Raw genomic sequence first — 27,952 nt, forward strand, 5'->3', positions numbered from 1 at the left:
ATATACACAATTTTTTTAATATGTACGTAGTAAAATAACGTGACGTGATGGGTTAATTAGTATAAAATAAATTACTTTTCACTCACAACAGCCAATTTATAATTAAAAATATGAAAATTTACAAGTATTTTTAAAAGTTTTATTAATATAATTCTTTATTTCTTTTAAATAGTTGATGTCATTTTCATATCACTAATATACTATCATTATCTATTCTTAAGTTTTCATTCATGTTAATTATTTGATTGGATTAATCATATACTGATTTTTAAAATTGTGCTTTTTTTAAAAAAATAAAAATAAAAATTAGTCTAATACAACAGAGAGTATTGTATTTTTTATCTTACAATTTAGAGGCTCAATAAATTCGGACTCATAAGATAAAAAAATGAACCATTTGCTACAATTTTTTATCGTATGACACCAAATGTGTCATAATTTTTCATATTATAAGATAAAAAATGTTATAACTATTTATTCAGTAGGATTAAATGTGTCACAATTATTTATTTTATAAGACCAAAAATACTAATTTTTTTAGCCCATTAGATCACACGGGTTAAGCTCTTAAATTGCATAATTAAAACTGCAATATTTTTTATAATGTGAAATAAAATTTTAATTTTTCTAATCTTTCTATTTGATTATATGCGTGTAAATATTGCGTGTCATGATTGTTGATTTGATTTCAATTTTACTTATTTAAAAAATCCTTGAAAGTTGGATGTAGGAGTGGGAAATAAATTTCCTCAATTATTATTATATTAACAGAATAAAGAAAAAGTTACAGAAGGTGGCATATATTATAGTACGTGAAAGCGAAGATAAGGTATAAATAAATGGATATGGTTTGTTCTTATCAAGATCCGAGTAGGAGCACTCCCTTTATGGGTCCCACCAACACAACATATCATGTAGAGTGTCTTTCGGGTCTTTTAAGCTTTTGCCTATATATCCGCTGTGGTTAGAGCCGTGCGGATGTATCCAATCCTTCTCTTCTCTGCGTATTTCCGCACCTCAGCCCACTCCAATTTCCTCTTTCTTTTCCTTGATAAAAAAGATATACTTCTTCTTCCTGTTCCAAAAAATCGCTGAAGAAATTGAAGATTCAAGAAGTTTTCCTGGTAAGCTAAAGTACCTTTTCTTGATTCGTTGAAATCCTGCTGTTCTTGCTTTTTCTTTGGATTTTTTGGGGTGGGTTTGATTTGATTTGCATCAATATTTTTGGGGATTTGGGTTCTTGTGTGTTTGAATCTTGAAATCAGAGAATATCAAGTAAAGGGAAGCAAAGATTTGATTTTTGCTGTGGTAGAGTTGTTTCAGTTCAGGAGATTGAGTTGTTCTGGTTTTTTCCTCGGAGAATTTGGTAAAAAGTTTTTTTTTTCTGGTCAGAACTATATTTTCTAGTATTTTCTTTTTTTCTGGACAATGTTAAATCAGATGGAATTAACGTCAAGATATGTTTCAATTCTTTTTCTTTGTGTGGTTGGAAAATGTTTTCGTCTCTGTTCCTCCCACTTCCGCCGCTTCACCGCCGCCGCATCGCGGCCGGCCAACCAAAGAGTTGGTAGAAATGTATAGACCCATATATAAACTGTCACATCTCCGTTCACCAGAAGAATATGATCAGTCTTGTGGTGCAAAAATAGATATAATCTTTAGGTGGGATGGACGGGAACGAGAAAAGAATCTCACTGCCGACATCCGCCTGCCTCACCGCCCGTCAACCACCGGGGTAGCTGTTAGGAATTGCGGTCTGGTGGGACCAGTGCGGAGTGGGCAAATGTATCAGTCAGTTGACTTTGAGTGCGGGGCTACGTCCACCTGTCGGCACAAGCTGCAACACGCCATTTAATACCTAGAATGGCGTAGTTTATTTTTATTTTCTGCAATCAAGGGGCGGTAGATGTGTTGGCAAAGTAATACGACATTGTTGCATTATAAAAAAATTAATTAATAATTATTTCTTTTTTGAAAATTATTTATATAAGCTAAAGTGAAAACTTTGTTCTTGGGGGCAGTAAGTCAATGCCCTTTGCATGAGGTTCTTTTTATTATATACATGTGTTATAAAACAATTAGTGGAGGAAGCAATGTTAAATTTTAATCCAAATTGGATTTTTTTTTATAGAATTTGAATTAATTATACGATAAATTAAATATATACTTTTTTGTGTGGTGCCCGCACACTCATGATGAGTGATCAATTACATAGCGAACTTGCTTTATGGGTGATTGGGCCAAATTTGGATAAGAATTCTCCGTCTAGAGAAGTAAAAATGTTGAACTTCTCTTGGTGGAAAATGAAGATTTAATCTGTCTTAGTGTGTGATAGACTTTTATTTTAAACTGTCTTGCCATTCAGTTTAAGGTGAAAAGCAGCTGCTTTTGCCGTTGAGATTAAGTGACCAGTTGGTTGAATTGTCCTGTTTGTCTGTTTGAGTTTGTCCGCTGAAGTGTTTTTCTTGCATTATGTTTCAGTTTTGTCAGAATGAAGGGAGCTGTAATATCTGAGGCTGATTTGCTCACCAATCTGCCCAACAACATCATAGAGAACATTCTTGGATGCTTGCCTCTGCGAGACGTCGTGAGGACGAGCATTTTGTCTAGAGAATGGAGATACAAATGGCTTTCATGCCCTGAGATCGTGTTCGATTTCTGGTTTGATCAAATGTTTCTTGGTGATCACAAACTGGAGCCGCTTATTTACCAAATCCTGAAACTTCACAAGGGGCCCTTGCTGAAATTCGCCCTTCAAGTCCCTGATCTGAAGAGCAGCCCCGATATCGATCAATGGGTTCGAATGTTGCCAAACAACACCCTGCAGGATTTTACTCTCCATGTATCCAGGGGAGAGACGCATAAGTTGAATTCTCATTTGTTTGCTTTCCAGAACCTGAGAAATTTGAAGCTTTATAACTGTGTATTTGATCCCGCTCTGGGGTTCAAGGGATTCAGCAAACTCGTGAACCTCGAGCTTCAGAGTGTTGCCGTGGTGCCTGAAACGTTTGGGAAGTTCATTGCTTCATGCCCGGCGGTTGAGAGACTCCGGCTGATTCACTGCACCAACTTCGATTTTCTTGAAATCACTGGCCCAAGATTGAAGTGTTTCGAGTTTCATGGGGTGTTCAAGTCTGTTTCTTTCAAGAATTGCCCTGTTTTATCAGATGTTAAGTTGACATTCTCGTCTATGGATTTTAAACGGGGGAACCGATTCTCCTTGGATTTGGTTAAATCCCTGAGTTGTCTGCCTGCCCTCGAGGACCTGCAATTGCAAGCTTATGCATTGGAGGTAAGAAAATTGTTTGTTGTCGAACAATTTCGCGACTTACTGTCTGAATATCAATCGTGGAGTTAACGTATATCCGTTTGCATATACAGGACCTTGTTGAGCATGGTGCGCCCAACAAACTGCCCGTCTCTCTGAGTATGCTGAAAAACCTTCACCTTTCGGACATGTACTTCGAAAAGATTGAGGAGATCTCGTGTGCCATTTGCTTCATCAGAAGCTGCCCCAATTTACAGCGGCTTAAAATCACAGTAAGTATCATTCCTATCCGGAATTCTTTCAAGAAATTTCTTTCAAGAACCAAAAACTAACGAAACCGTGCATTTCTTTCCCCTCCAGGCTTTCACCTTCGATGTGGTGGACTCAGTCGCAGACTTCCTCCGATCTCAAACTAGCTCAGAGTCTTTATCTCAGCTGAAAACTGTCAAGATGCAGTTGTTCTCCGGAATTGAGGCTGAAATGGAGTTTGTGAAGTATCTATTAGCATCCGCAACTGCACTCGAGGAAATGACGATCACGCCTCATGGCGGCAGCATTACCGATGGAGGCGAGTCGATTTTGAACGAGATTAAACAGTATCCACGAGCATCGCCAAGTGCGACAATCCTTAGTTCAGAGAAGAGCAATGGGAAGAAACACGTTTAGGTGTATTGTTTCAGCTGAATGAGTTATTTTGCAACTCAGAGTCATGCTTTTCTGTGGCTCTTTTAGTGCTAGTTTCTGTATATTCTATAGCCCCTGTACTGGGGTTTGTGATCTGTAATATGTTGACAGCCTCTCTGCTCATTTCAGTTCCTGCCCTTACCGTTCTACTAAGTTCTATGCTCATTAAAGCTCCAAGTATTAATTTTCAAGTCAGAAGTTTTTAAGACAGATGAAATTATTCTACATTTGTAACTTCTAGCTCATCAGACATGCATGTCTCTTTTTTATTATTCATTTCAATGTCAAATATAAAATGTAATATCAAATTAAAATAAATATACTTTTTGTAAGAAACTTCAGACGACATACAGAAAGTTGCAAGAATTTTCTTTACTTTCCTGTCACGTTGCAGCTGGAAAAATAATTATTTCTACCTTTTATTTTTATAATATACGATTCAGAATATCAATTTGGGCTGCACTAATTTGGACACAACAAATTGGGATGCATTGAAATTCCGGCCCATGGACCAGCCAATCATTGAGAAGCATATATAACTGCAATATTACATGGTTTTGACCCAAAAGAGAAATCAACCATAACAAATAAAATACCACCCTAAGAAAATATAGTCATTAGAACACACATATAGCACCTAATCAAGAAGAGAAATTCTTCACTGGGTCTTGCTGCAGTCGGTTGGCAAGAAGCCCACCTTTTTATTCTCAAGATCATATTCAATTAGAAAATTCATTTGATGTAAATTACCAAAAATGGCCAAATCTTTTGAGGGCACAAAAGTCAGACATACCACCCCCTTCTCCACTTCTAGAAAAGTGCTCTCCTGTGTCAATTCTACATCCGCTTCTGTGAAATGTGCTATTATAGGCGGCGCGTCGAATTCTCCATTTCTAGGCAACTCGTAACACAATCCAAACAACCCTTGAGGATTACCACTAATTGATTTCTCCAATGTGGATTCCAATCCTTCATAAAGGGAACTGGGAAGGAATGTTAACGTTGTTCCAGAGTTGATGATTATATTGCCTTCTTCGACTGACGCCTTGGAATTGGAGTTGGGAATGTAATTGTATGCCAAAGCCTCATTCCCAACACTAACACCCTCTAATGTGAGATAATAGAACGTATCGGGCGATTTCTGTACTATAGGGGTGGACGAGACGTTAGGCCCGGTGACAATAGCATTAGGTCCAAAGCTTATCTTGCTAGGGGATTTTGAATCTAAGGTCATGAGGCAATACGAGAATTTTCCACCAATGGCCGTCTCTAGTTGTCTCACTATTGAGACGAGGCCACCACCAAGCCAACGATCCCGGAACCCGTTTCCTTGAAAGTCCCACCGTTGTTGTGCCCGCAACCAAACACAACCTTAGGGAATACCACACTTTCTTTGGAAATGGAGGAATCAAAAGTGAATGTTTCCACAGCTAGGTCACCATTGCTGCAGGAACTATCCCCATAACGAACTTGGTAGAGACAACCGTTTGATTTGTCGCAGGATGAACTCTCAGCTCCCAGGGATTGACATTGTTGGGACGTGCATGAAACAATTCTATAAGTTGTGGTTTTGTGGGGTCAAAAATATCAGCAATGGCTAATATTTCGACCGGTGGAGTTCCAATATTGATTTTTATTAGATATTCCCCACCAATGGGAGTTAGGGTAGCCTCAAACAAGTATGATGACTTTGAGGCTGACTTAAAAGAAATTGACCTAAGGGCAGACTGACGTGAAACAGAACGACGAAATGAGTTCCTAAGACGCTCAAAATGCATGGTGGAGGGGTCGTAGGAAGGTGAAAGAGGGGAGTCGCGATGGATTAAATCAACAGTTACGCCACCGTTCTTAGCTGCTTCAGTCAAAGAAATCAGGGAAGTGCTAGAGAGGAGGAGGAAAGTTGCAAGAATGAGAGACAGGGGATTGTAGTAGAAAGCCATGGTAACAATAAAGCAATACGCTGTCAGAATTCTGTAAGTACGTATATGTTGTGATGGATAAATTGCAATGGTACGGCAATTTATAGACAAAATGGATGTGTACGTAATTGATCATGGAAAGTCTTTCTGGATTCAATTCATTAATTGACTAATTACATGTTTCCATAGGACAGGAAATTAGCTTATGTACGTATTAATTATTGATTAATTAATGCATGGAAACCCTTCAAATCTGAATTCATTCATGAGAATATTGATCTGCCATGCATGTATTTGATTCAGTACACGTGACGCAATCTGAGATCACAGCAAATAGAAACAGTTGTTTTAAAGTCGTTCGTACGTTTTAATATAAAAATGTTAGGTTTCACACAGCACACACAAAATACAACAGACAATATAGTCATTCTTACATTAAAATATGATACAATCCGGACATGGTGCACATTAATTACCCGGAAGCTAGAATGGTTTTCTGGGTTATTAAGTAATAATGATGAGTAATTAATTATGTTAATATAGTGTAATTAAAATCCAAGATATGAATAAAATCTATGTGATATATATATTTTGAAATTCAACTTAACCGTCAGGGTCCAAAATTGTGATGAATTTTGCAACGGCCTTCAATATTGTTACGGTCTCACCAATATATATACCTGTCATTTTCGCAGTGGGTAGGCATCGCTAAATAAGAAAAAATACAAACAACCCCCTTGTGATATAATAAACGAACAAATTATCTCCTTATGAAAAAATAAATAGCGATTTACCTCTTTGTAATTTTTAAAATACAACAATTTACCCTTCTATGATTTTAAAAATGAAACAGTTTACCTCCCTATATAAGGAGTTAAATTGCTTCATTTTAAAAAGTACAAGGGGGTAAATTGCTATATTTTTTTTCATAGGAGAGTAATGTACTTATTTTCAATATCACAGGGGGTAAATTACTATTCACCCTCACTAAATATGCGGATTTTTTTAAATAAAAGAAATGCCCAAAAGTTTCAAAATTTTAAGCTTTTAGATTAAATTATAAAGAACAGTTACATTTAAATTTTAAAAGGTAATGCAATACATATTAAATTAAAATGTAAAAAAATAATTTAATTACTATTAATAAATAGAAAAATAAAATTTAATTTTACATGTTTCATTGAAAGAAAAAAGTAAAAAAACAAAATAAAATCCAAATATAAGCTTCTTGTCTCTTGGCCCCGGAACATCGAGGCCCCGACCCGGACCCGTTTCAGTATTTGACGGGCTCGAGAGGGATCTGACTGGTCCGGGGCGAGGTAAGGGTTTTGTTCCAGATCAGTCTCTTTCCGCGTTTTATATATACTTTTATCTATTATTAACATATCATTCATTATTAATAAAAAATTATAGTATTATATGTAAATTGTTAAATAATTTTTGCATATATTCAACCCTATATAAGAAATACAAAAAATAAATTTGAAATAATTTAAATAATGTTCATTTTGTTTTATTCAATTCATTTAGATTGAAAATTATATTCAGATACTTAAATCTAAACTGATATTTATTAGAAAAAATAAATATGAATTGAATGTATTTTTTAATTATATTATACAATTCATTGTAGATCATAACATAATATTACTTGATGAGATTATTAATAATTTAGATGAACGTATACTTTATTTTATAAAAAATATTTTAAAGTGAAAACTATATTAAGGTATTTAAATCTACACTAATATTACATATTAAAATATAAAATATTAGTTAAATATATTCTTTCTATTATATAATTTATTGTGAATTGTAAAATGATATTACTTGATGAAAAAACTAATAATGTAGATGAACGTATACTTTGTGTTATACAATTCATTTTAGAGTGAAAACTATGTTAATGTATTTAAAATCTAAACTGATATTACTTGTTAAAAAAATAAAATATTAGTTGAATCAAGAATACATTAAAGTCTAATTAAATGATTAATTTAAATTATTTTACTCTAATTAATAATTATAAACTAAAATAACAATATAATTATTTGTAGTTAAAAAACAAAACTTAAAAGTCAAAATTCAAAATCCTACTTTGCACCCGGGGAGTGGAAAAGTTTGGCATACTTGCCTAATTTAGAAATATAATATATTGGATTATAGTATGTTTATACATGTATTAGATTAAAATTATTATATATTATATATAGTATGTAATATTATTTTATTTATCATATATTTTATATATAGTATATTGTACTATATATAATACATTTAAAAAATGTTGAAAAGTATAGTTTCTGAAACTTCTTAAAATTAAAAAATTATTTCCTTCCCAATTTTTTCTTACAGGTCTGAATCCTATATTTCCTAATTTCAGAAAATTAAGAAAAATGCAGGAGAACAGAAAATTCCAATGAAACGAAACAACGACAACAAAATAAAAATTAAGAAAAAATCCACAAAATCCTACTCTAATTCCTCAAAAAAAGGCGTAAAATTGCAAATATTCCATAAAATTCAGTTAATCCCAATGGGTTCTAAGAAATTATCTAGAAATTCACATATTAAAATTCACAAAAACGGAAAAAAGATGCAGAAAAGCTGCAAGTAAAATTCTCAAAATAAACACACACACAAAGAAAAACAAAATTCTATCGCGAGAGCCTCCGCAGGTGTTCATCATTTCAGAAAAAAAAAAAAAAAAAAGGGAGAAGCCAATCAGACAAATAATTCAGACAATTCAGACATAACAAAATATATTCATTGATCAATAGAAAACAAACTTGAATACATTGTCAAGCTGATCCCCAATCATTGAGAAGCAGATATATAACTAGAATATTACATAATATAAAAAGAGAATATCCACCATAAAAAATGCAATACCACACTAAGAAGATATAGTAACTAGAACACATATATAGAACCTATCAAGATGAGAAATTCTTCACTTGGTCTTGCTGCAATCGGTTGGCAAGAATCTCACCTTCTGATTCTTAAGATCATATCCAATTAGAAAATTCATTTGATGTAAATTACCAAAAATGGCCAAATCTTGTGAGGTTACAAAAGTCAAACATACCACCCCTTTCTCCACCTCTAGAAAGGTGCTCTCTTGTGTCAATTCCACATCTGCCCCTGTGAAATGTGCTATTATTGGTGGGGCGTTAAATTCTCCATTGCTAGGTAGCTCGTAGCACAATCCAAATAACCCTTGAGGATCAGACACACGATTACCACTAATCGATTTCTCCAATGTGGATTCCAATCCTTCGTAAAGGGAACTAGGAAGAAATGTTAATGTTGTTCCAGAGTCAATGATTATGTTGCCTTCTTCAACCGTTGCCCCGGAATTGGAGTTGGAAATGTAATTGTATGCCGAAGCCTTATTCCCAACACTAACACCCTCTAATGTAAGATAATAGAACGTATCAGGCGATTTCTGTACTATAGGGGTGGATGAGACGTTAGGCCCCGTCACGATAGCATTAGGTCCAAAATTTATCTTGCTAGAGGATTCTGAGTCCAGGGTTGTGAGACAGTATGAGAATTTTCCGCCGATGGCCGTCTCTAGTTGTTTCACTATTGAGACAGCGCCACCACCAAGACCAACGATCCCAGAGCCTGTCTCATTGAAAGTCCCGTCGTTATTGTGCCCGCAACCAAACACAACTTTGGGGAATGCTACACTTTCTTTGGAAGTGGAGGAATCAAAAGTGAATGTTTCCACAGCTAGGTCACCGTTGCTGTAAGAATTATCCCCATAACTAACTTGGTAGAGACAACGATTTGATTTGTCACAGGACGAACTCCCAACTCCCAGGGATTGGCATTGTTGGGATGTACATGAAACACTTCTATAAGATGTGGTTTTTGTGGGGTCGAAAAGTGGGGCATTTTGCTTGTAGCATTGTGTGCATGGCACGCACTGCGTCCATGTCAAATCACTACCCGTGTCAGCAATCGCAAGTATTTCAACTGGTGGGGTCCCAATATTGATTTTAATTAGGTATTCCCCACCAATGGGAGTTAGGGTAGCTTCAAACGAGTCAGGTGACTTTGAGGTTGACTTAAAAGAAGCTGACCTAAGAGCATAATAACGTGAAATTGAGCGACGAAACAAACTCCTCAGACGCTCAAAATGCGTGGTGGAAGCATCGTAGGAAGGCGAAAGAGGGGACTCACGATGGATTAAATCAATGGTTACGCCACCGTTCTTGGTTGCTTCACTCAAAGAAATCAGGGAAATGCTAGAAAGAAGGAGGGTTGCAAGAATGAGAGACAAGGGTTCGTAGTAGATAGCCATTGTAATAGTTAAGCAATATGCTGTGTTAGAATTCTGCACGTAGTTGTTTGCAGGGATTGGTACGTCAATTTATAGACAAAATGGATGTTACGTATAATGATGGAAAGTCGTTTTGGATTCAATTCATTGACCAATTACGTACATGTTTCCATAGGGACAGGAATGTTAACGTACCTATTAAATGCATGAAAACCTTTGAAATTTGAGTGCGTGGAAACATTAATCTTTACAAATGTATTTGATTGAGTACAGGTAATCTGTGATTTCGTAGCAAATAGAGAAGCAATTGTTTCAGAGTAATACGTTATATCAAAACCTTAGGTCTCAGACAATAGAATCACAACTAGATGAAAACCTGATTCAATGAATATACGTATATGCACGTATATATGTATGCATTTAATTTTAATCTGGACATGGACGAGATTACCAGCTGGGACATGTAGATTAATTAATTAAAATCAAAGATATGAATCAAAACCCTGTGGATTTTGTCAATATAATTTATTGTTATTATTATTATTGCATGTCGGCTCCTCTATTCATAATTGAAAGCTGTAAAACGGAGATTTGGATTGCAAAATTGCAATTTAGTCATGTTACTTAAGAGAATGACAAAAATTAATTCGTATAAGACCAAAAAAATATCAACGCTTACCAAGCTAATTGCAATTTAATTATGTTATGTGCAAATTACATACAATTTTTCAGCTAAAAATTAGTCGGAAATGATTAATTGTCAAATTTTAAAATTATAAGATTAAAATAAAAAAATTAGTTCATGCAGAACACTCTTAAATTATAAAACTAAAATTACATTGAAATCGTGAGCGTTTACTTGGTGCTGATTTTAGATGAAGATAATTTTTCATTCAAAAGTCAAAATTTCAAAAGATTTGATTAATATGGTATATATAATATGAAGTAATTAATGAGCACATATACAGTAATTGGTAAAATATTACATAATCTTTTGCTAAAAGTCAACCCAACAATAGAGAAATTGTAACATATGAATGATCAGGAGCCGAATACATACATATGACAGATTTTGTACAATGTCATATATTGTTTCAACGTTACAAGTCAATATTACCATTGTAAGTCATTATATATTTTAGGGAAAAGTATTATTTTAGTTCGGTAAATATGATTAATTTTAATTTTAATTCGATAATTATGTTCATTTTTGTTTAGGTCCAATAACTTACGAAATTGCTTACTTTTAGTCATTTGGCAGATTTTCGGATAATTTTACCCCTATACAACATTTGAAAGGCAGTTTTAATCCACATGCACTCATAGGGGTAAAATTGTCCGAAAATATGCCATGAGACTAAAAGTAAGCAATTTCGTAAGTTACTGGACCTAAATAAAAATGGACGTACTTATTGAACTAAAATTAAAATTAGGCATACTTAGCGGACTAAAATAATACTTTTCCCTATATTTTAATCAATAAATATAATTGTGTTGCAGGCATATTTTATGAAAGTCGTCTTACGATTTTTTTATAAAATAGTTATGATTTTTAAATAAATTGTGAATTCATTTTATTGATTTAAGGTTTTTCCAATTTTATGCCTGTGCATCTTAAACTTTAATATATATATATATATGATCATTACATCATTTTGGTAAACCGCGTAGGAACAAAATTAGTTTAAATTATAAAAATTAATTGGTATAGAATTAAAGAAACGAGGGTGGTGAGTGAGTGAAGAGACTAAAATTACAATTTCCCGTAGCTCATTATGACCTTCAACGCCCTGAAACATCCATCATTGCTGCTGAAGCATACTTCACAATTTTCTCAGCCTCCCTACAAATCTTCTCCTCCTCCATCAGAGCCTTCTTCATCATCTTTTCCTGTTTTTTCACTGAAAAACTACTCAAATCAGATAAAATTAACTCATCACGAAGCCCCAGAACCAAACCCCTGTCGTCTTTATTACTCTTTTCCCTTGATACCTGCTTCGGACAACACAAAAAGCAGCCACTTCTTACAGGTGGAGAAACAGACCTACTTGAAATAACCTGCCAAGAACGGTACTTCATCTCCTTCTTCCCCAATTCTCCGAGTCGGTTTTTCTTCAATGATTTTGGGGAATATGAGCAGTTCTTGGATTCTGGGCTTTCCTTCAAACATGGAGAAAACCCGTTTTTCCGTGGAAGATTGATGAGGCTTTGTGTTGATGAAGAAGCGGGTTTCATGGGCAAAGATTTGAGGTTGTGAAAGCGGGTTTCGAGGTGAGAAGGGAGGGCAGAATCGTTGAGAGCAGAGCAGTTAATGGCCGCCACCTGCTCGAGAACTGTCGCATCCATTGCCTGAGACAGAAGCTCTTCCACAGCCTTCTCATCGACACTGTTCTGAAAGAAACCCGACATTTTCAGGCACAATGAGATAGAACAATGTTTCAGCTTTGTCTGAAACTTTGGAGCTGATTATAACAAGTTTTGCAATGAAATTTTCAAGGGTTTTCTGTATCAATCCCACTGAGGGAGTATACGGAGTCTCAACGGCTGATGCATGACATGAAATTGCGCTGGTCAGCAAAGTGTGACACTGAAATGGAACTTTTTCCTATTTGATTAGGCTGCATTCCATTTCTGATCATTGACTTCCTTTTTTTGATTGATCTTCTTTAACTATTTCACATTCTTTTTTGGATTTAATTATTATTTGGTCCTCGGAGATTGCAGTTATTCTGAATTTGACCCACATGATGATTTGTGTATATCATATACTTCAAGAATGTAGTTATGAATAAACTTAATTTAGGCCATAATTGAGAGCTTGAGACCTTCCATTCATACTAAATATATATTAATAGATCGATCTAATTAGTTATCATTAATATTTTTTCAGCCTTTATCTTTTTTTATAATTTTTATTATTAATGTCAATCAAATAATTTCTCCTTTTAGTTGGTATTTAACAAGTTTAAAGTTACCATCATAAAATAAATTATTTCAATTTTTTTCGCATGTTTGATGATATTAACTTGAAAAAGAAACATAAAATTAGTAAGAAAATTTATCCCCCTTCAATTTTTATTTACCTTTTTTATTTTTGTCAAAATGGAAATTTCATTTCTTTCTTTTTCTCACATCTATACTATATGGCAAAACAATGTTTGACCATAATTAGATTCATTTTGTTAAATATGGAAATTTAATCTCATTGGTCAACTATTTAATTTAATTTTAATAAAAAAAATCATATATTAGCAAGATATGGGTTCCAATTAGCATAAAATTAGTCACCTATTAATATTGATGTATTATAATTTAAAAACAAAATTTTATTTTATTTTGAACATTTCTTCATTTAACTTTCTCAAAATTTAAATTTTCTATAAGTATAATTTTAAATAGAATTAAGTTAATGCTCGGGTCATCCCGTTATGTTTTTTTTTTTTTTTGGTAAATGTAATTTTCATAAATAGGAAAAGAAATAGTAAAACAATCATGAATCAGGTAGTGTTTCCCTTGACAGGCTAAGGAATACGCTAAAATCTATAAAATGCATGTGTACTAACAGAGATAGTTAAGGTAATGCTAAATATATAATGTCTAACATCCTCCACAATTAAGCTAGCTACAATATTCAGGTTCCGTTAATTGTAAATGAGGAATTTGAGCAACTTACGTACTCTAAAATCTTTTCTTTCAAGAGAAATGTCTTTTTAAAATAAATCCGTGTGCCTCTTGCAAAATTAGGACAAACTTTAACTCGGACAATGCAGTCCCGATACAACATCATTACATGTGAACCAAACAAATTGAATCTTGGGGCATTTCAACAAACACATTAGAACGAATGATGATTACTTACCACTAGTAATGGGGTGCAAATCAAACAAACAAACAATTCAAAGTAAAACGTATTGGCCAAACTTCTTGTTGAGGTTAATTAATTAATTAATAAGAACCGTAATTACATATATGGTAATTATTAATTTAATTTTGTCAAACTTATCTAAGTAGGACGACAGCTAATTAAATGTATGAAATTATTGATTATAATAAAATTAGGTCAAATCCAGTTAAGAAATTAACCTCATCTACTCCTATATGATATATAATTAAGTGTGAGGAGGTTTGAATAAACTATATTTGTTATGTATTTAATCTACTGACTAATTAATTAAACTCATTTAAAAAGAAATTATAATTGCCATCTTTTCTTTTATTTTTTTCTCCAATTATATAATTTCTCTTTGATTCCTCTCTAATTTTATTCTTGAAATAGTTTTCTAAATAACAAAAAAATCATTTTAATAATTAAAAAAATACTCGTTACATAAAATAATTAAGTATTTTAATTTTGATATAAAATAAATATAAGCACACGCATTGAGCTTGCCACGTTATACTTGTTGTGTTCCCCTATTTTCTTTTGTGAAAATTAAAAAAAAAATTAAAACTTGAGAGAATTTGAAAATTTAAATACGTTGGAATAAAACAGTTGTGAACAATAAATATTTGCATAGAATGTGTGTGATTTTTCTGAATACAGCCAACACACAACTCAGACATGCACCCTTCTCCAAATGGGGGGGGGTGGGGGGGTTGCATGGATGAGTTGAGATGTTCTCCGAAATCAAGCTGTTGTCTTTGGCAAAGTTGGAAGATGAGAAAAGATGAAGATGTTGAAAGTGGGAAAAGTTGTAGTCGTGGTTTAGGGAAAAACGCCTACTATGGAGATTATGGAATGGAGGAGAATATTTACGGGGAAAGCGGGTTTTTGTGGTTGAAAGCGCAGGAGAAGGAAGCCATGAAAGTGCAAGACAAAGCAGCTTGTAAGGTGGCCAACAAGAAGCCTGCTTTCTACTTTCCTATAAAGCCCCGCCGCAAGTGATGGATTTATTCTGTTTTTTCTTTTTTTTTTAATTATTATTTTTCTATATGTTTGGATTATTTATTATTATTCGTTAATTCTTTGAATTCAATATTTTTTATAATTTTTTTAAAATTCTTTTCGATGCAAGATTTCATGAACTTCGTTGTTATTGGACTGGTTTGGGCCGATAATCTGATAGAGGAGACAATCAATCCACTGGTGTTGATGGGCTTCGTTACAATGGCCCATTGGGCTTATTATTGGTAATAAATAGTTTATTGAGATATACGAGTTTGAGTTTGAGGGGAATTGAAAAATCAGTTTTGATTGTTCTTTAAGATAAAGTGAAATAAAATTTTTAGGAACACAAACTTATACTGCAATAATTCAAAAAATTCCTCTTAATTAATTAAGCCACCGTTAACCTTAGTAACTGATGGAGGAAAAACAAATCGCGCATAATAAAAGGAAAGAAGGATTTTTTTATAAGAGTTATAGTGTGAAGTGTGTTGAAATCGCACCCTAATAATAAAAATCTAGTCGATCTCGCTTTTTCGGCAACATTAATAACTTTTTTTGGGGGGGGAGGGGGGAGGGTTTCAAATGTTATGATATGGGAACAAAAATCTGCATATTTTTGAGGAGATGAGTTTGATTTTTAATTTGATCCAACTAATGCATTAGTTTGAATCTCAAATGTTTCCAAGTTAAAACCCATGTGAGTGTAATAGGACAGCGATTTGGAGTGAATCAAAATTGTAGAATTTTGGGGTCCTCTTCCTATCTAAAGTCGACACATGAAAACAAATAGTGCAAGGCTTTGAAGTTTTATTACTTGTTCACACTAATGAATAGTATTTTTCAAATTGCAAAAATCTTTTCATCTTTAGGTAGGAGATAGAAAGCATTGTCACAAATGCCACCGGTTTTGGTAAATGACGACACTTAAAAACGTGAATATCACGGGATATCTTTTAGTCGTATTTAATGTGATTTTATTTTTTTTATTTTAAAATGATTATCGGTAACTTACTATTATATTTTGAATTTTATATATGTGTATGGATTCAACAATACCAAAAAGATTAAGCAAACTCGCAATATGTGACAAATGACTTTGCTATAATCGTATTATTGAATACACATAAATATATCTACAATATATACATTACATGGGGCTACCTCAAAATCTTAAAAATTTACACAAATACACCCAACTCTTTTATTAATCACAAAACAAGCCTAAACCAACACTTCTTGTATTCAATTTCAGGTCATACCAATCATGCATCAATCAAATCAAAGCATGAGAATGTCCAGACTCATTGTGACCTGGATTAATAGTACATGTAAAATCGTACAACTCGCGATATTCATATATATTAGTCATTCAGATCCCATGTACAATTTTTAACACCCTAAATATTGTTACGACTTTCACATCCCTCTTTTTACAATTTTGTTGACTTTAAGCATGTATGGCTATAATCGGGGGTTGTGGTTAATAAATTTTTTTACATACCATATTCGACCCTTTTTTATTCGGGTAAATTCTTAATAACTTTTCAAATTCAAACACATATCCAATACGTAGATTTATTTATATTAGGCAATAAATAGGAAAGAAATAATATTAGCTAGAGCATCCAAGGAATGGTATGGTGGTTGTTATGGTGGAGCAGGAAAGTGTTACTGTGAGCGTCACTTATGGCCTCATTCCTCCAACAACTCCCACATATATACATACATATATATATATATATTAATAATTAATAATTTCGTATAATTATCATATTATATACATAGAGAGAGAGGCAAAAAGAAATTAAAAATTATTGGCTGATAAATAATTATGTGGTTGATTGCAGTCATCAAAGTACACTCTACGCACACATTCATCTCATCAAGATAGTTTTTGTTTTCTTCAACAAGAGGGAGAATGATGACCTAAGCAATAACGCACCTTTCTAAATTATAATTTTAGTTTTTTTTTCTCATTATTTATATTTCAATAAATTAATAAAAGTATGGTTTTTTGCCATATATATAATAAATATAGTATTACATACGTATTTTTTTCTTTTTAATTATTAAAATAATAAAATAGTTTATATTACAACAAAGTATATAGTAATTATACTCATCGCAAGCAAAAATACAGTAACTTAAAATTATTTTCCAAAGCTGATGGACTTTGCCCAAAACACTAATTTCTGCATGAAGACATCCTCTACCTACAAGACAAATATGATGAAATAATAAAAAATTTCCGACACACACACAAAATATATATGTTTGTATGATGCAACCAATTAAGATTATTACACCAACATTAAATAACAAAACCCCAACTTAGTAGAGTGGTTGGAGCAGTTAAACAAAGAATATCTTCTTACTTCCAAACCCCAACACTTCCAATTTGGATAACTACAAATCACAAATTCAACCAAAATGAGGATGAAAGAAAAGCCCTCCTCAAATTAATTAATTAATTATGTTCTCCTAATTAATTAATCTATCCCATATATCCCACCTTAATAATTAATCATATCCTTCATCACTTCATCTATACATAATAAATAAATATAAGACTGACATATTCCTCAAAAAATTCTAATCATACCGTGTGAGTTTGATTAGTACATAGTTTAAAAAAGTGATCGAACATCGTCATTCTATAATTTGTTCAATTTGAATAGCCGAATAAAGATAAATTTAAAAAAAAAAAAAAAGGAAAAAGCCATCATGAAATTAATTAATAAATTTATAGATATCATTAATCATGATTATAATTAATCATTCATCATCAGTTCATCTATATATATGTATATAAAATAAATATAAGACCACACATCCCTCCTCAACTCACTCTCAAGAATCATGAAGGAGCCGAAATCCAAGAAACAGCAGGCGTGGAAGCCCTTGACAGCAAGCTACTGCTGCTCAGCGGACGACCATACTATTTTCGGAAACTTGAGCCGGTGCAGGCCCTCGAAGAGTGAGTACTCGAAGAACATTGGGGGCGGGGGGGCCTTGCCGTCATTCAGAAAGCTGTCGTTCTCGGATGTGAGCCTGGGGTCGTCTTCGGCGAGGATCAATGAGGATCTGGCGCAGTCTTTCGGGGGGGATTTGTACGACTTTCAGCTGAGCGAGCTGCGGGGGGTGACGCAGAATTTCTCGAGCAATTTCTTGCTGGGAGAGGGAGGTTTCGGGAGAGTGCACAAAGGGTACATTGATGAGAGCTTGAGGGCGGGGTTGAAGGCTCAGCCGGTTGCTGTCAAGCTTCTTGATATTGAAGGCCTCCAGGGCCACCGTGAATGGCTTGTAAGTCTCTCTCAATATTTTCTTATTTCTAATTCTACTATTTTCATGATCCAAAACACACATACACACACACTCTTGTGTGCAATATTTTGTTAACTAAGATTTTGAAAATGTTCTTTTTATTTTTTTTGGTTTTTTAGTGGTCTTGTTATTTATGAATATAATATAGAATAAATAAAAGTATTTTTTCCTAGAATTTTACAAAATTATGGATATTTTTTTATTATTTATAAAATTACAAAAACTACTAATACTTGATAAAATTATATAATTTTTGAACGGAGGTGTGAACTTGTCAAATTTATCTTTACTATGCTTTTTTTTTTAAAAAAAACAAATGGACGAAGGGATGGAAAAATAAAAAACTTGACCACATACTCTATAAAGAAAATTCAATTTTTTTTTAAAATAAGTAAAATTATAATCTATAATTCACAAAAGTATTTTGGTAAGTTTATCAAAAAAAAAAAAATGAAAATCTAACGAAAACTAATGAATTGAGCTAATTATTAGATGATCATTAAAATTATAAATATTTATAATTTTTTAAATAATAAAGAGTATTTATAATTATACCAAATCTTATAAAGTTTGCTGAAGTTTATGTCTACATAATTAATTAATTGGGTATTGGTGATTTGTGTGGGTGAAGGCGGAAGTGATATTCCTAGGGCAGCTAAGGCACCCAAATTTGGTGAAGTTAATTGGGTATTGCTGCGAAGATGAAGAGCGGCTTCTTGTGTATGAGTTCATGGCTCGAGGCAGCTTGGAGAATCATTTGTTCAAAAGTAACCCTAAATTCTTTACTTTTATCGTATTCAATTTTATTTTTTCTTGCATTTAAAATTTTTTTATATTTCATGCTGAATAGATTAGAAAATAGAAAAGACTTTTGAGTCCAATCCGTTTACTTTACCTCCTCGCCTTTTATTAATTTTTCTTTAAGGTAAAATTGTATATAAATTGAGAAAATTGATAGGAGGATTGTCGATTTCACTGGCATGGGCGACGAGGTTGAAGATCGCTATAGGTGCAGCAAAGGGGCTTGCTTTTTTGCACGGTGCTGAAAAACCTGTCATATATCGTGATTTCAAGACATCTAATATCTTACTAGATTCGGTATTTGCTTCTTTAAAATTCATCTATAAAACTCAAAAATTACTATAAACGAAAAAGATTAATCACACCTGTCCATTTTCTAGGACTTCAATGCTAAATTGTCAGATTTCGGACTTGCCAAAATGGGACCTGAAGGATCAAATACCCATGTTACCACTCGTGTGATGGGAACCTATGGCTACGCTGCTCCTGAATATGTTAGCACTGGTAAATTAATTATACTACATAATTCAAATCAGGTTTGATCGAATTTGAATCAATTTTATGACAAACGCAATATACTTATTGTGTGATCAGTGTACAATTCAAAGAAAGTGACCAATCACATTATAAGTATATTACACTTATATTGTGATTGGTTTGATTTGAACAAAATATATATATATATATGCTAATATCATTACCATATGAAATTACTTTTCAAATTTTTGGGTTCAAAGGGAACACAATTATGAGTTTTTATGTAATTTGCAGGTCACCTAACTACAAAAAGTGACATCTATAGTTTTGGAGTAGTTCTACTTGAACTCCTAACGGGAAGAAGAGCGATGGAGAAGATAAGGCCCAAAAGTGAGCAGAACCTGGTGGATTGGGCCCGGCCCTATTTGTCAAGTAGTAGGAGATTGCGATGCATAATGGACCCTAGACTTGGGGGGCAGTATTCTGTGAAGGGGGCAAAGGAGATGGGCCTTTTGGCCCTACAATGTGTAAGCTTGAACCCAAAAGACAGGCCCAAAATGCCAGCCATTATTGAAACTCTTGAGAGCTTGCAGAATTTAAGGGATATGGCTATTACTCATGGACAGTGGCCCGCTTCACCTAAATCGGGCCGGAATTTGAGCTGCTCTGCTAAAGGAAGGAGGGAGGGTGGATTTGGGTGTAAGAGTGCTGCTGTAGCTGCCAGCCCAAGAAGCAAATAACTAAAGAAAATTATAGTAATTTGGAAGAAAAATGGAGTGTTAAGGAGAAGGGACATTTTAGTTTGTAAGCACGAGGCATGTGTTATTGCCAGTGTAATTATGTGAATGTATATGGTATTATATATATATATATATAAATAGTTATCTACTAACTTATTGCAATTGGGTTGGAAGTACAAAATCGAGATTTTAGTTTGGGATAATTAAATATTACAGCAGCTTGGTCGTAAAAAGATTTGTTTGAATTGTAATAATTCAATAATAAGCCAGTTGCGAGTAAATATGAATTTTCATCCAATATTTTTATTAATATCAGCAAAATTGGTAAAATTTTAACTACAAGAAACACATTAGATGCAGTCCAAGAAGATTAATGCATCCTGCACAAATGCCACTGCTAGGAAGGAACGGAAGAATGAAAAGCAATAAAGATAGCATCAAGCAAAAAGAAAATGGAGGGGTAAAATTCTTTCCAAATTGTCCTATTTTCAAATGGTATCCATGGATTAACAGTAAAGCTAAATTAATTGTCTCGCAAAAAGTCCTACTATATCAAATGCATCTTCATTCCTGAAATTTTCTGTGAAGAAAACCATCGCATGAAAATCTCATCGCATACTCTACTTATAGAGATACTTTAGAGAAGCTCTTCAGTTGCCCTCATATTTGGGGTCAGCCATCACATAATGATAAGCAATCACCAGCACGAATATGAAGATACCGAGAAAGTTGGCAAAGAAGCCCAAGTCCTGGTCATCAATCATCTGTTACAGAGAGAAGAATACACTACATCAGCATACAATTTCAAAATAAACACTGGAAGATCTTATAAATGCTACTGACATTTGCAAAAGCAGCTAATGCAACTTCACAACGATACTGGTTTCAACATATTACTATTAACACCCTTATAAGCAAAAACAATCAACTCCCATTTACTTGATTGTATTTACTCATTCACCGAACTTGAAATCATGCAGCCTATTTCCAATCCCTAACTTTCTATTTCTTTGTCTGTCAAGCCTTAGTCAACTTCTCTGAAGTTAATTATTTGAATCCTCCTTTCCATTACGTTGACAAGAACCACTTCCAAAAGAGAACAATAAATGGTTAAAGAAAATTACATAGCCTCCTTGCAAGTGTGATCTATGTTAACCATTAGCAATTGTCTCATCAATGATCCCAACTTGGCATCTAGCAGCCTGGATTGATAAGACAAACTATCCAGATCATTATCACCCAAGCTATCCTGGATCAGTTGGTATCTTAACAGACCCTAACCAATTCAAAGGAAACCTCAGCAATAGGACCGGCTCAACGTCATTTTATTGGTGAAATTTAACAATTTTACCTCTCAAACTTTTGCCCTCATACCCTTTAAAAGGTTCTTCCTTAATGATATTAAGATATTTCATCAAGTAGAGGGTATGAAGGTTATGCTGTCAAAATTCTTGTATTCCCTATATGCCCAATAAGCTCTAATCTGGCTATTGATTGCCTGAAGTTGAAAATCAATTATTCTTAATCTTTCCTCAATTTCTCTAAGTTCCATCCCTCGATTTAACTGGGGGAAAGAATTGATGTTTTCCTCACGCAAATGATTTCACTTTTGGTACTTTTTTCCTCACCAAAATTCTTGATCCAAACATAGTGTTGTTCACCAAATACTCGTAAAAAAATCGTCAACTCCCAGGTAAAACTATAACGTGTAAACCGAAAAAAGAAAGAAAAGTACAAAACTAATGGAACTTCTGGAACCATTATCAAGTCAAGCAAAACGATTATTTCTAACCAAATAAGTGAAGAAAATACCCTAAAACAGTAGATTAAGACAATCCAAAAGCAAATAGATGGAAGATCGAACCTCCCAAATTTCACAAACACAAGTTGAAACTTAATTAACACATCACAAACTGCAAATAAAAACGAATTCCGATCTTTAAAAATGATAATCAGAAATAGATTAAAAATGAAAAGACTAAACACGAGAATCGAAGAGCATCTCACTTTGGCAATCAAGGTGAATTACAGAAGCGACGACGACGCACAGATCTGTAGACCTGCAAGCTGCAATCCAAGTATTTCCGAATTCTCAGCTGCCCGATTCAGTTCTTAAAAGAGTACTTTATACTGCAAATGCTGCCGTCGGAACATTAGAGTATCACAAAAGCAAAAACGTCGTCGTTCGGAGAAAAACATTTGCTCTTTTTTTATCCAAATAAAAGAAAAGGCATTAGGCCCACCAAATTGGCCCAAAACTTTTAAAATTGAAAGCCCATATTATTTCATAATTCCTCCACTGGGTCCGAGTCCAATGCTTTGGGCTTAAGTTTCATTATCGAATATTGTAGATATATGGGGAAGATTCGACCAAAAAAAAAATCAATTTTTTTATTGACAAGAATTTTTATTAAAATTTCCAGTTAATTCAACCCAAAAAAAAATATTAAAAAAAATCAAGACAAAAGTATTTATCTCAAAGTATTTTGATCCTTTTTGAGATGAATAAAATTGAAGTAGAAAAATATGAATATGAACTCAGACTTGGGTACAATTCATAGTATTTCTTCCTTATTTGTCAAAAATACTGTCACATTCAACAAATAGGAAGTGTAATTCAGGTAGAGCCTCTTAGGAAAAATGGGCTAATCATGAGACAAAATAAATAAGTAATTCAAGTACAAATTACATGTGGTCTACTGTTCCAAGAAACACAGATCTTCTTTCGTAAATTGGTTTTCTATCTGTATTGTATTTTACATATACATGTCACGCGTATAAAATATTTCTTTAAATATACAAGTGCCACGTGACTTGTATATATGAAATGCAATACGAGAGACAACGCCAACTTGAAATAGAAGATTGGGTCGTTATACGGCCTCGTCAAGAGAAGTCTATGCCTCAAGTTCAAACTCAGCCCCGATGGGAAGGTGGTCGCTCGGATGAAAATAGTTCGGCAACCCACCAATTACATCGGAGGATTCTGCTTCCGGAAGCTCAAGATAGCTTACTGGTTTTAAATCTCCTGAAGGCGAAAAGAAGATATAGTCGAGTGTACCCGTAAAACCAGGAGTGCAGTTTGTGAACTCCGGTTCTCCTCTTGTGAATGCGTACACACTTGACAGTGGCATTGGCAGATCGTCTGCCATCTCTGGCCCCATCGAGTTGGTGCCTGAGACTAGGTACTGATACACCTGATAGTCGAAGCATATTTGTATGGAGATTAGAACAAATAACACCGGATGCTGAAATATGTATTATGTAATTCAGCCCACTATCACCGAGGAAATGCAAAGTGTACTGCAACTCGTTTTCCTAGTCAAATATATTAACTTGATTAAACTTTGATTCGCACCTACGACTAATCTGTACTAACCTGATCTCCAGGGACTGAATTGAAGTCGCCAGCCAGAATTATTGGAGGCGAGCAATCAAATTTGTCCGATACTAGGTCTTTGAATGCAGCAAGGCGTGAAAGCAAGTATTTAGCCTGTGCAATTTTCACGTCAGCCCACTCTGGATCCCTGTAGAAGATTTGAGATTCATACACAGATTAAAAACCCAGCAAATCAATTTCTTGCTATCTGTACCTAATATTACTTTGGATATTTACAAAGATACCACCTTCAACTAAAACTAAACATATTCAACACATCTTCAGTGTGGATAATGCAAAAAGAATCAGCTGCTTACCAATAAAGATGAGTGTTAGCGATAATAACATGATGAGAGGAAGGATTCTGAAGTCTAAAGGCAGCCATGATTCCTACACAGTCACGCTTCAATCTCACACGAGGATCATTTGGATCTCCACGATCAGCTTGACTATCTTTCAGCTTTGAACCTGAAAATGAGATGCTAACATGCAGGTTTCCAGTAGACAAGAGCACACAAGAGCCAATAGACTGCTAAATGGCTTCAAAACAGTGGCAAGAAACCATAGAAATGATCACAAATCAATTATTGCACAATTTTGTAGCAAAAGTAGAAGCGAGTTTTCAAACAACTGATACAATCCTACTCATATTTGAATCCAACTGGTCAAAATTAACGAGAAAGACAGGGTATAAGACACCACTGTCAGAAAGTTACCAGCTTTTGGTTCCTCTTTATTTCCACTAACTAGCACGCCGTATTTTTCTTTGGGTGAGGTTGTTCCGTCTTCAACTGTGTCCACCAGATCGTTGTAGTCTATTTCCTCTTCTATGACCAACTCTGCACTAATTAGAAAATCAGATGAAATTTTAAGATCAACTGATCATGTCAAGATTTATCACATTAACTTATCACTGCATGTTTCCAAGACTGAATTTCAATAATCTCATGTGGTTCTCTCAATAAATGTTTATGATAAGACATAAATATGACCATAAAAATGCTAAATCTTCATATCTGTTACATATAAGTATATATTTGAGTATGAATTTAAATTTACGAGGGGAAGTGAAAAATCTAGCATACCTGTTTTGATTATAAAAGATCCCACATCCATCACGTTTTCTCCCACTTCTTTGGATGTAGATGCTGGCATAGCCAAGGTTCTCCATATTCTTCTTATAGAAGGTATCATACTCATCCACTTCCTAGTACACATAGAACAATTACTATAAAACAGAAGCACGATAAATGTGGATCAGACAGGACGAACATTTAAAACAAATAAGATCTAAATTTTATTAAAAAGATCGAAATAAAAACCGGAGAATGGTAGATACCTGTAGACAAAGGAAATCCGCCTCGAGGCTCTTAAGAATGGTTAAAATGGCTTGAGACCGAGCTTTCCACCTGTAAATGCACATTTTTAAGAGAAAAAATACATGCAAATTCTAGTAAAATCAGTATCAACCCAAAAAGCAAAGATTTCATATTAGGGTACTCACTTGAGACAAGGTGCTGGTGAGTGTGGAAAGTAAGTACTTTTCACGTATGCCTGAAAATATGACAATTTAACTAATGGAGACAAAAGAAAAAGATTACTAACTTTTAGTAGCCTAGAAAATATAATCTATGGAGAAATATAAGATGCCAGATGTCATAAGCAATGAAGCTAACATTGTACGGACTCTTTCCAGCACTACTGAGCATTCATCGTCTTAGAATGCGGGGAACTAAAATAAGACAAAGGAGATAAGTTCAGTAACACAAGGTTATATTTGGTTGCATATGTAACCTGTACATGTGGTTCAGATGTCCAAACAAGGCCTATGTTGGTCTAATCGCTACCTCTGAAAAATCTTTACAGAGGGAATATAGTTAAAATCAGGTAAAATGACTTTTAAAAAAGAAAGAGAATCTTCATCTTCCAGGCAACATGGATTATTTCTTGTTTTCAACTAAAATTTCAGTTGCTATAACCTACATCTTTTTCAAATTTAGAATAGAAGTAAATCAATTCATGCCAAATAACTTGTTGGGTTTCATGATGAAATGCAACAGAACCCAATCCTGTTAAAATAAATGACAGAAACAGAGAGAAAGAACAATTGACTTCGACCCGATTTAGCTAATAGAACAAGCAACAGAGTGTCTTTTACCTGAGCCAAAATATTATAAGATACAAGCCGAAATTTGAAGCCTGTAACATTGAGCATAAGGTAAATCAACGACGAAAATACAAGGAAACTCTTAACAGAAGAAATAGATTAGAACACCAGACGCAAGAACGAGTAATATACACACTAGCAGGTTTACTAATTGAAGTAACTTCACTCTGCTCAACTGGAACAAACTTTCGACACAGCGGTCCTGGGGTCGTACTCATCTTGCTGCAACAAGCTACCCTGCAGATCCAAGAAATTCAAGTGATAACAAATAGTAGAAAGGTAGGTAAAACACCAATTAAATTGCACACCACCACAAAATTTCCAAGAAGGTGACTGAAAAATTCGTTAAAACCTATGAATAACCACCTAAAAGGAGCTTTTTAAGAATTACGCCAAGCAGAACTGACAGCGAAAGCTACAACTTGACAATGATTGTATGAAGCACAACATATCCAAGAACTCAAAGTTGCAGGTCAATTAGGAGAAAACTCATCTCCGTGACTGATTATCATACATCAAAACAAGCACTACATGTGACCCACAAAGCTCGCTACCAGAAATTTCTGTGCTCCAACTTCCAAGTTATGTTGAATGCTAATATCATAACTCGAGAGAATGTAAGAAAAAATCAAGAATCCCCCTCTTATCATTTGGGCCTCCCAGTGATCAAACATTTCTGGATTGTTCACCTTGTTGGTTTCAAGAGAGTATCAATTCATTACAAGCTAACAGCAAGAAAACATATGAACCCAAGTAAAAAGCCCTTCTACAGCATAGAAACATGCAGTCTTGAATTTCATGTAAGGCAGAAAGAAACAGCTTTTTAGTGTGTGTATGTGTGTGTATAGATAGATACAGATAATGTATATATATGCAGAGTGGGGTGACCTTAATCCAGGAACCAAGTAAGAGCACCTCAGCATTGCCTCCCGCGGAGTCCTGGAATACTACAGCAGTTTTTCCGTTGTGAAACGGCGAGCGTAGGATTCTGCTGCGGCTGCCCTTAAGATGAGGCACGTGAATTTCACGTGCATATGGTTGTTTTGGATCAAGTAAATGGGCCTTAGGTTTTCAGTAATGGGCTTTAAATGGATGGACTGTGGGCTTGAATATATGGACTACTCAGTTCGACCCAACTCTAGTTTTCATCTTCTAGGGATTTTATTTCGTATCAAGTACACTCCATATTAAAAACTAAATAAATAAATAAATTTAAAAAAAAAAAGTACACTCCATATGAGTAGATAGTTTGAAATTTTGTTAAATTGAATGAAAATGAATAAAGATAAAATTAATAAAATACATTAATTTATATTGTTTGAATTTAAAATTATTAATTAAACTAATTAATGGGATACATGGTATTTTCTTGAGAAAAATACATAGATAAAGGTATCTTAAGCAATCCATGTTTTAACAATTATGGTATCTATAATGCACGGACACTTTAAAAAATCACTTAATACATTGTCGGGTACGTATCACACATGGACAAGACGCGACATGTGTCGGATGCGGCATTTGTTTTCAATTTTTTTAGAAAAAAAAAATATACTACATCGAGCAAACTTTAGCGGGTGTTTGGCTAAGCTTATGGGCTGGTTAAAACATCTATAAGATATTTGAATGTTTGTAAGCTTTTGAAAAGCATTTGGTTTTTTTTTTTTTTTGAGGAGCTTATAAGATCCTAAAATAATATGATTTTGATCTTAGAAACTCTTTTTATTTTTTTAAAATAATTCACCAAACTTTTTTTCAAAAAAAAATGTTATAAACTCGTCAATCTTAATATCCAATAAACAAAAACACAATATAATTTTGTTAGTGCTTTACTTTTACTCTTCATATAATTGATATTTTTCCGCCAAGACAAACTTATCTATTTGTATAATTCTAAATTCGAATAGTTTAGTGGATTTTTTTCAGGCGTTACTACAGTATAAAAATCATATTCTGCTAAACACTTAACATATTATAAACTCTGGTATCTTATTTATCAAAATACTTTAATAAT

The 27,952-nt window shown here is 33.8% G+C and overlaps 6 protein-coding genes and 1 pseudogene across 8 annotated transcripts; 2 read left to right on the forward strand and 5 right to left on the reverse strand.

Annotated features, from left to right (window-relative positions):
* Positions 954-4,117, forward strand: LOC105164980 (F-box/FBD/LRR-repeat protein At1g13570-like). Its single transcript, XM_011083836.2, has 4 exons — positions 954-1,124; positions 2,482-3,292; positions 3,382-3,540; positions 3,629-4,117. Exons 2-4 carry the CDS (start codon positions 2,492-2,494, stop codon positions 3,932-3,934), a joined length of 1,266 nt encoding a protein of 421 aa, XP_011082138.1. The 5' UTR covers positions 954-1,124; positions 2,482-2,491; the 3' UTR covers positions 3,935-4,117.
* Positions 3,976-5,527, reverse strand: LOC105165098 (annotated as a pseudogene).
* LOC105165099 (aspartic proteinase CDR1-like) lies at positions 8,825-10,183 on the reverse strand. Its single transcript, XM_011083973.1, has one exon. It carries the CDS (start codon positions 10,181-10,183, stop codon positions 8,825-8,827), a length of 1,359 nt encoding a protein of 452 aa, XP_011082275.1.
* On the reverse strand, positions 11,833-12,890 carry LOC105165100. The gene has a single exon (XM_011083974.2). The coding sequence runs from the start codon at positions 12,569-12,571 to the stop codon at positions 11,945-11,947; it is 627 nt and encodes a 208-aa protein (XP_011082276.1). The 5' UTR covers positions 12,572-12,890; the 3' UTR covers positions 11,833-11,944.
* On the forward strand, positions 17,853-20,544 carry LOC105164981 (probable serine/threonine-protein kinase PBL15). Its single transcript, XM_011083837.2, has 5 exons — positions 17,853-18,353; positions 19,006-19,141; positions 19,333-19,472; positions 19,556-19,679; positions 19,947-20,544. The coding sequence occupies exons 1-5, from the start codon at positions 17,910-17,912 to the stop codon at positions 20,390-20,392; spliced, it is 1,290 nt and encodes a 429-aa protein (XP_011082139.1). The 5' UTR covers positions 17,853-17,909; the 3' UTR covers positions 20,393-20,544.
* Positions 20,807-21,156, reverse strand: LOC105164982 (dolichyl-diphosphooligosaccharide--protein glycosyltransferase subunit 4A). Its single transcript, XM_020695026.1, has one exon. The coding sequence runs from the start codon at positions 21,154-21,156 to the stop codon at positions 21,043-21,045; it is 114 nt and encodes a 37-aa protein (XP_020550685.1). The 3' UTR covers positions 20,807-21,042.
* LOC105164983 (carbon catabolite repressor protein 4 homolog 4-like) lies at positions 23,147-26,940 on the reverse strand. Of its 3 annotated transcripts, none has more exons than XM_011083839.2 (10): positions 26,827-26,940; positions 26,075-26,175; positions 25,930-25,970; positions 25,276-25,325; positions 25,111-25,180; positions 24,857-24,978; positions 24,488-24,615; positions 24,089-24,239; positions 23,772-23,919; positions 23,147-23,589 (listed from the first exon to the last, which is right to left on the reverse strand). In XM_011083839.2, exons 1-10 carry the CDS (start codon positions 26,859-26,861, stop codon positions 23,290-23,292), a joined length of 1,146 nt encoding a protein of 381 aa, XP_011082141.1. In that variant the 5' UTR covers positions 26,862-26,940; the 3' UTR covers positions 23,147-23,289. The 3 variants fall into 3 exon arrangements, with proteins under 3 accessions (XP_011082141.1, XP_011082145.1, XP_011082146.1); XM_011083843.2 differs by lacking the exon at positions 26,827-26,940 and adding an exon at positions 26,628-26,805; XM_011083844.2 differs by lacking the exon at positions 26,827-26,940 and adding an exon at positions 26,305-26,805.

Source organism: Sesamum indicum, linkage group LG6 (assembly GCF_000512975.1).
Source record: "Sesamum indicum cultivar Zhongzhi No. 13 linkage group LG6, S_indicum_v1.0, whole genome shotgun sequence".
In the NCBI taxonomy this organism is placed as follows: domain Eukaryota; kingdom Viridiplantae; phylum Streptophyta; class Magnoliopsida; order Lamiales; family Pedaliaceae; genus Sesamum; species Sesamum indicum.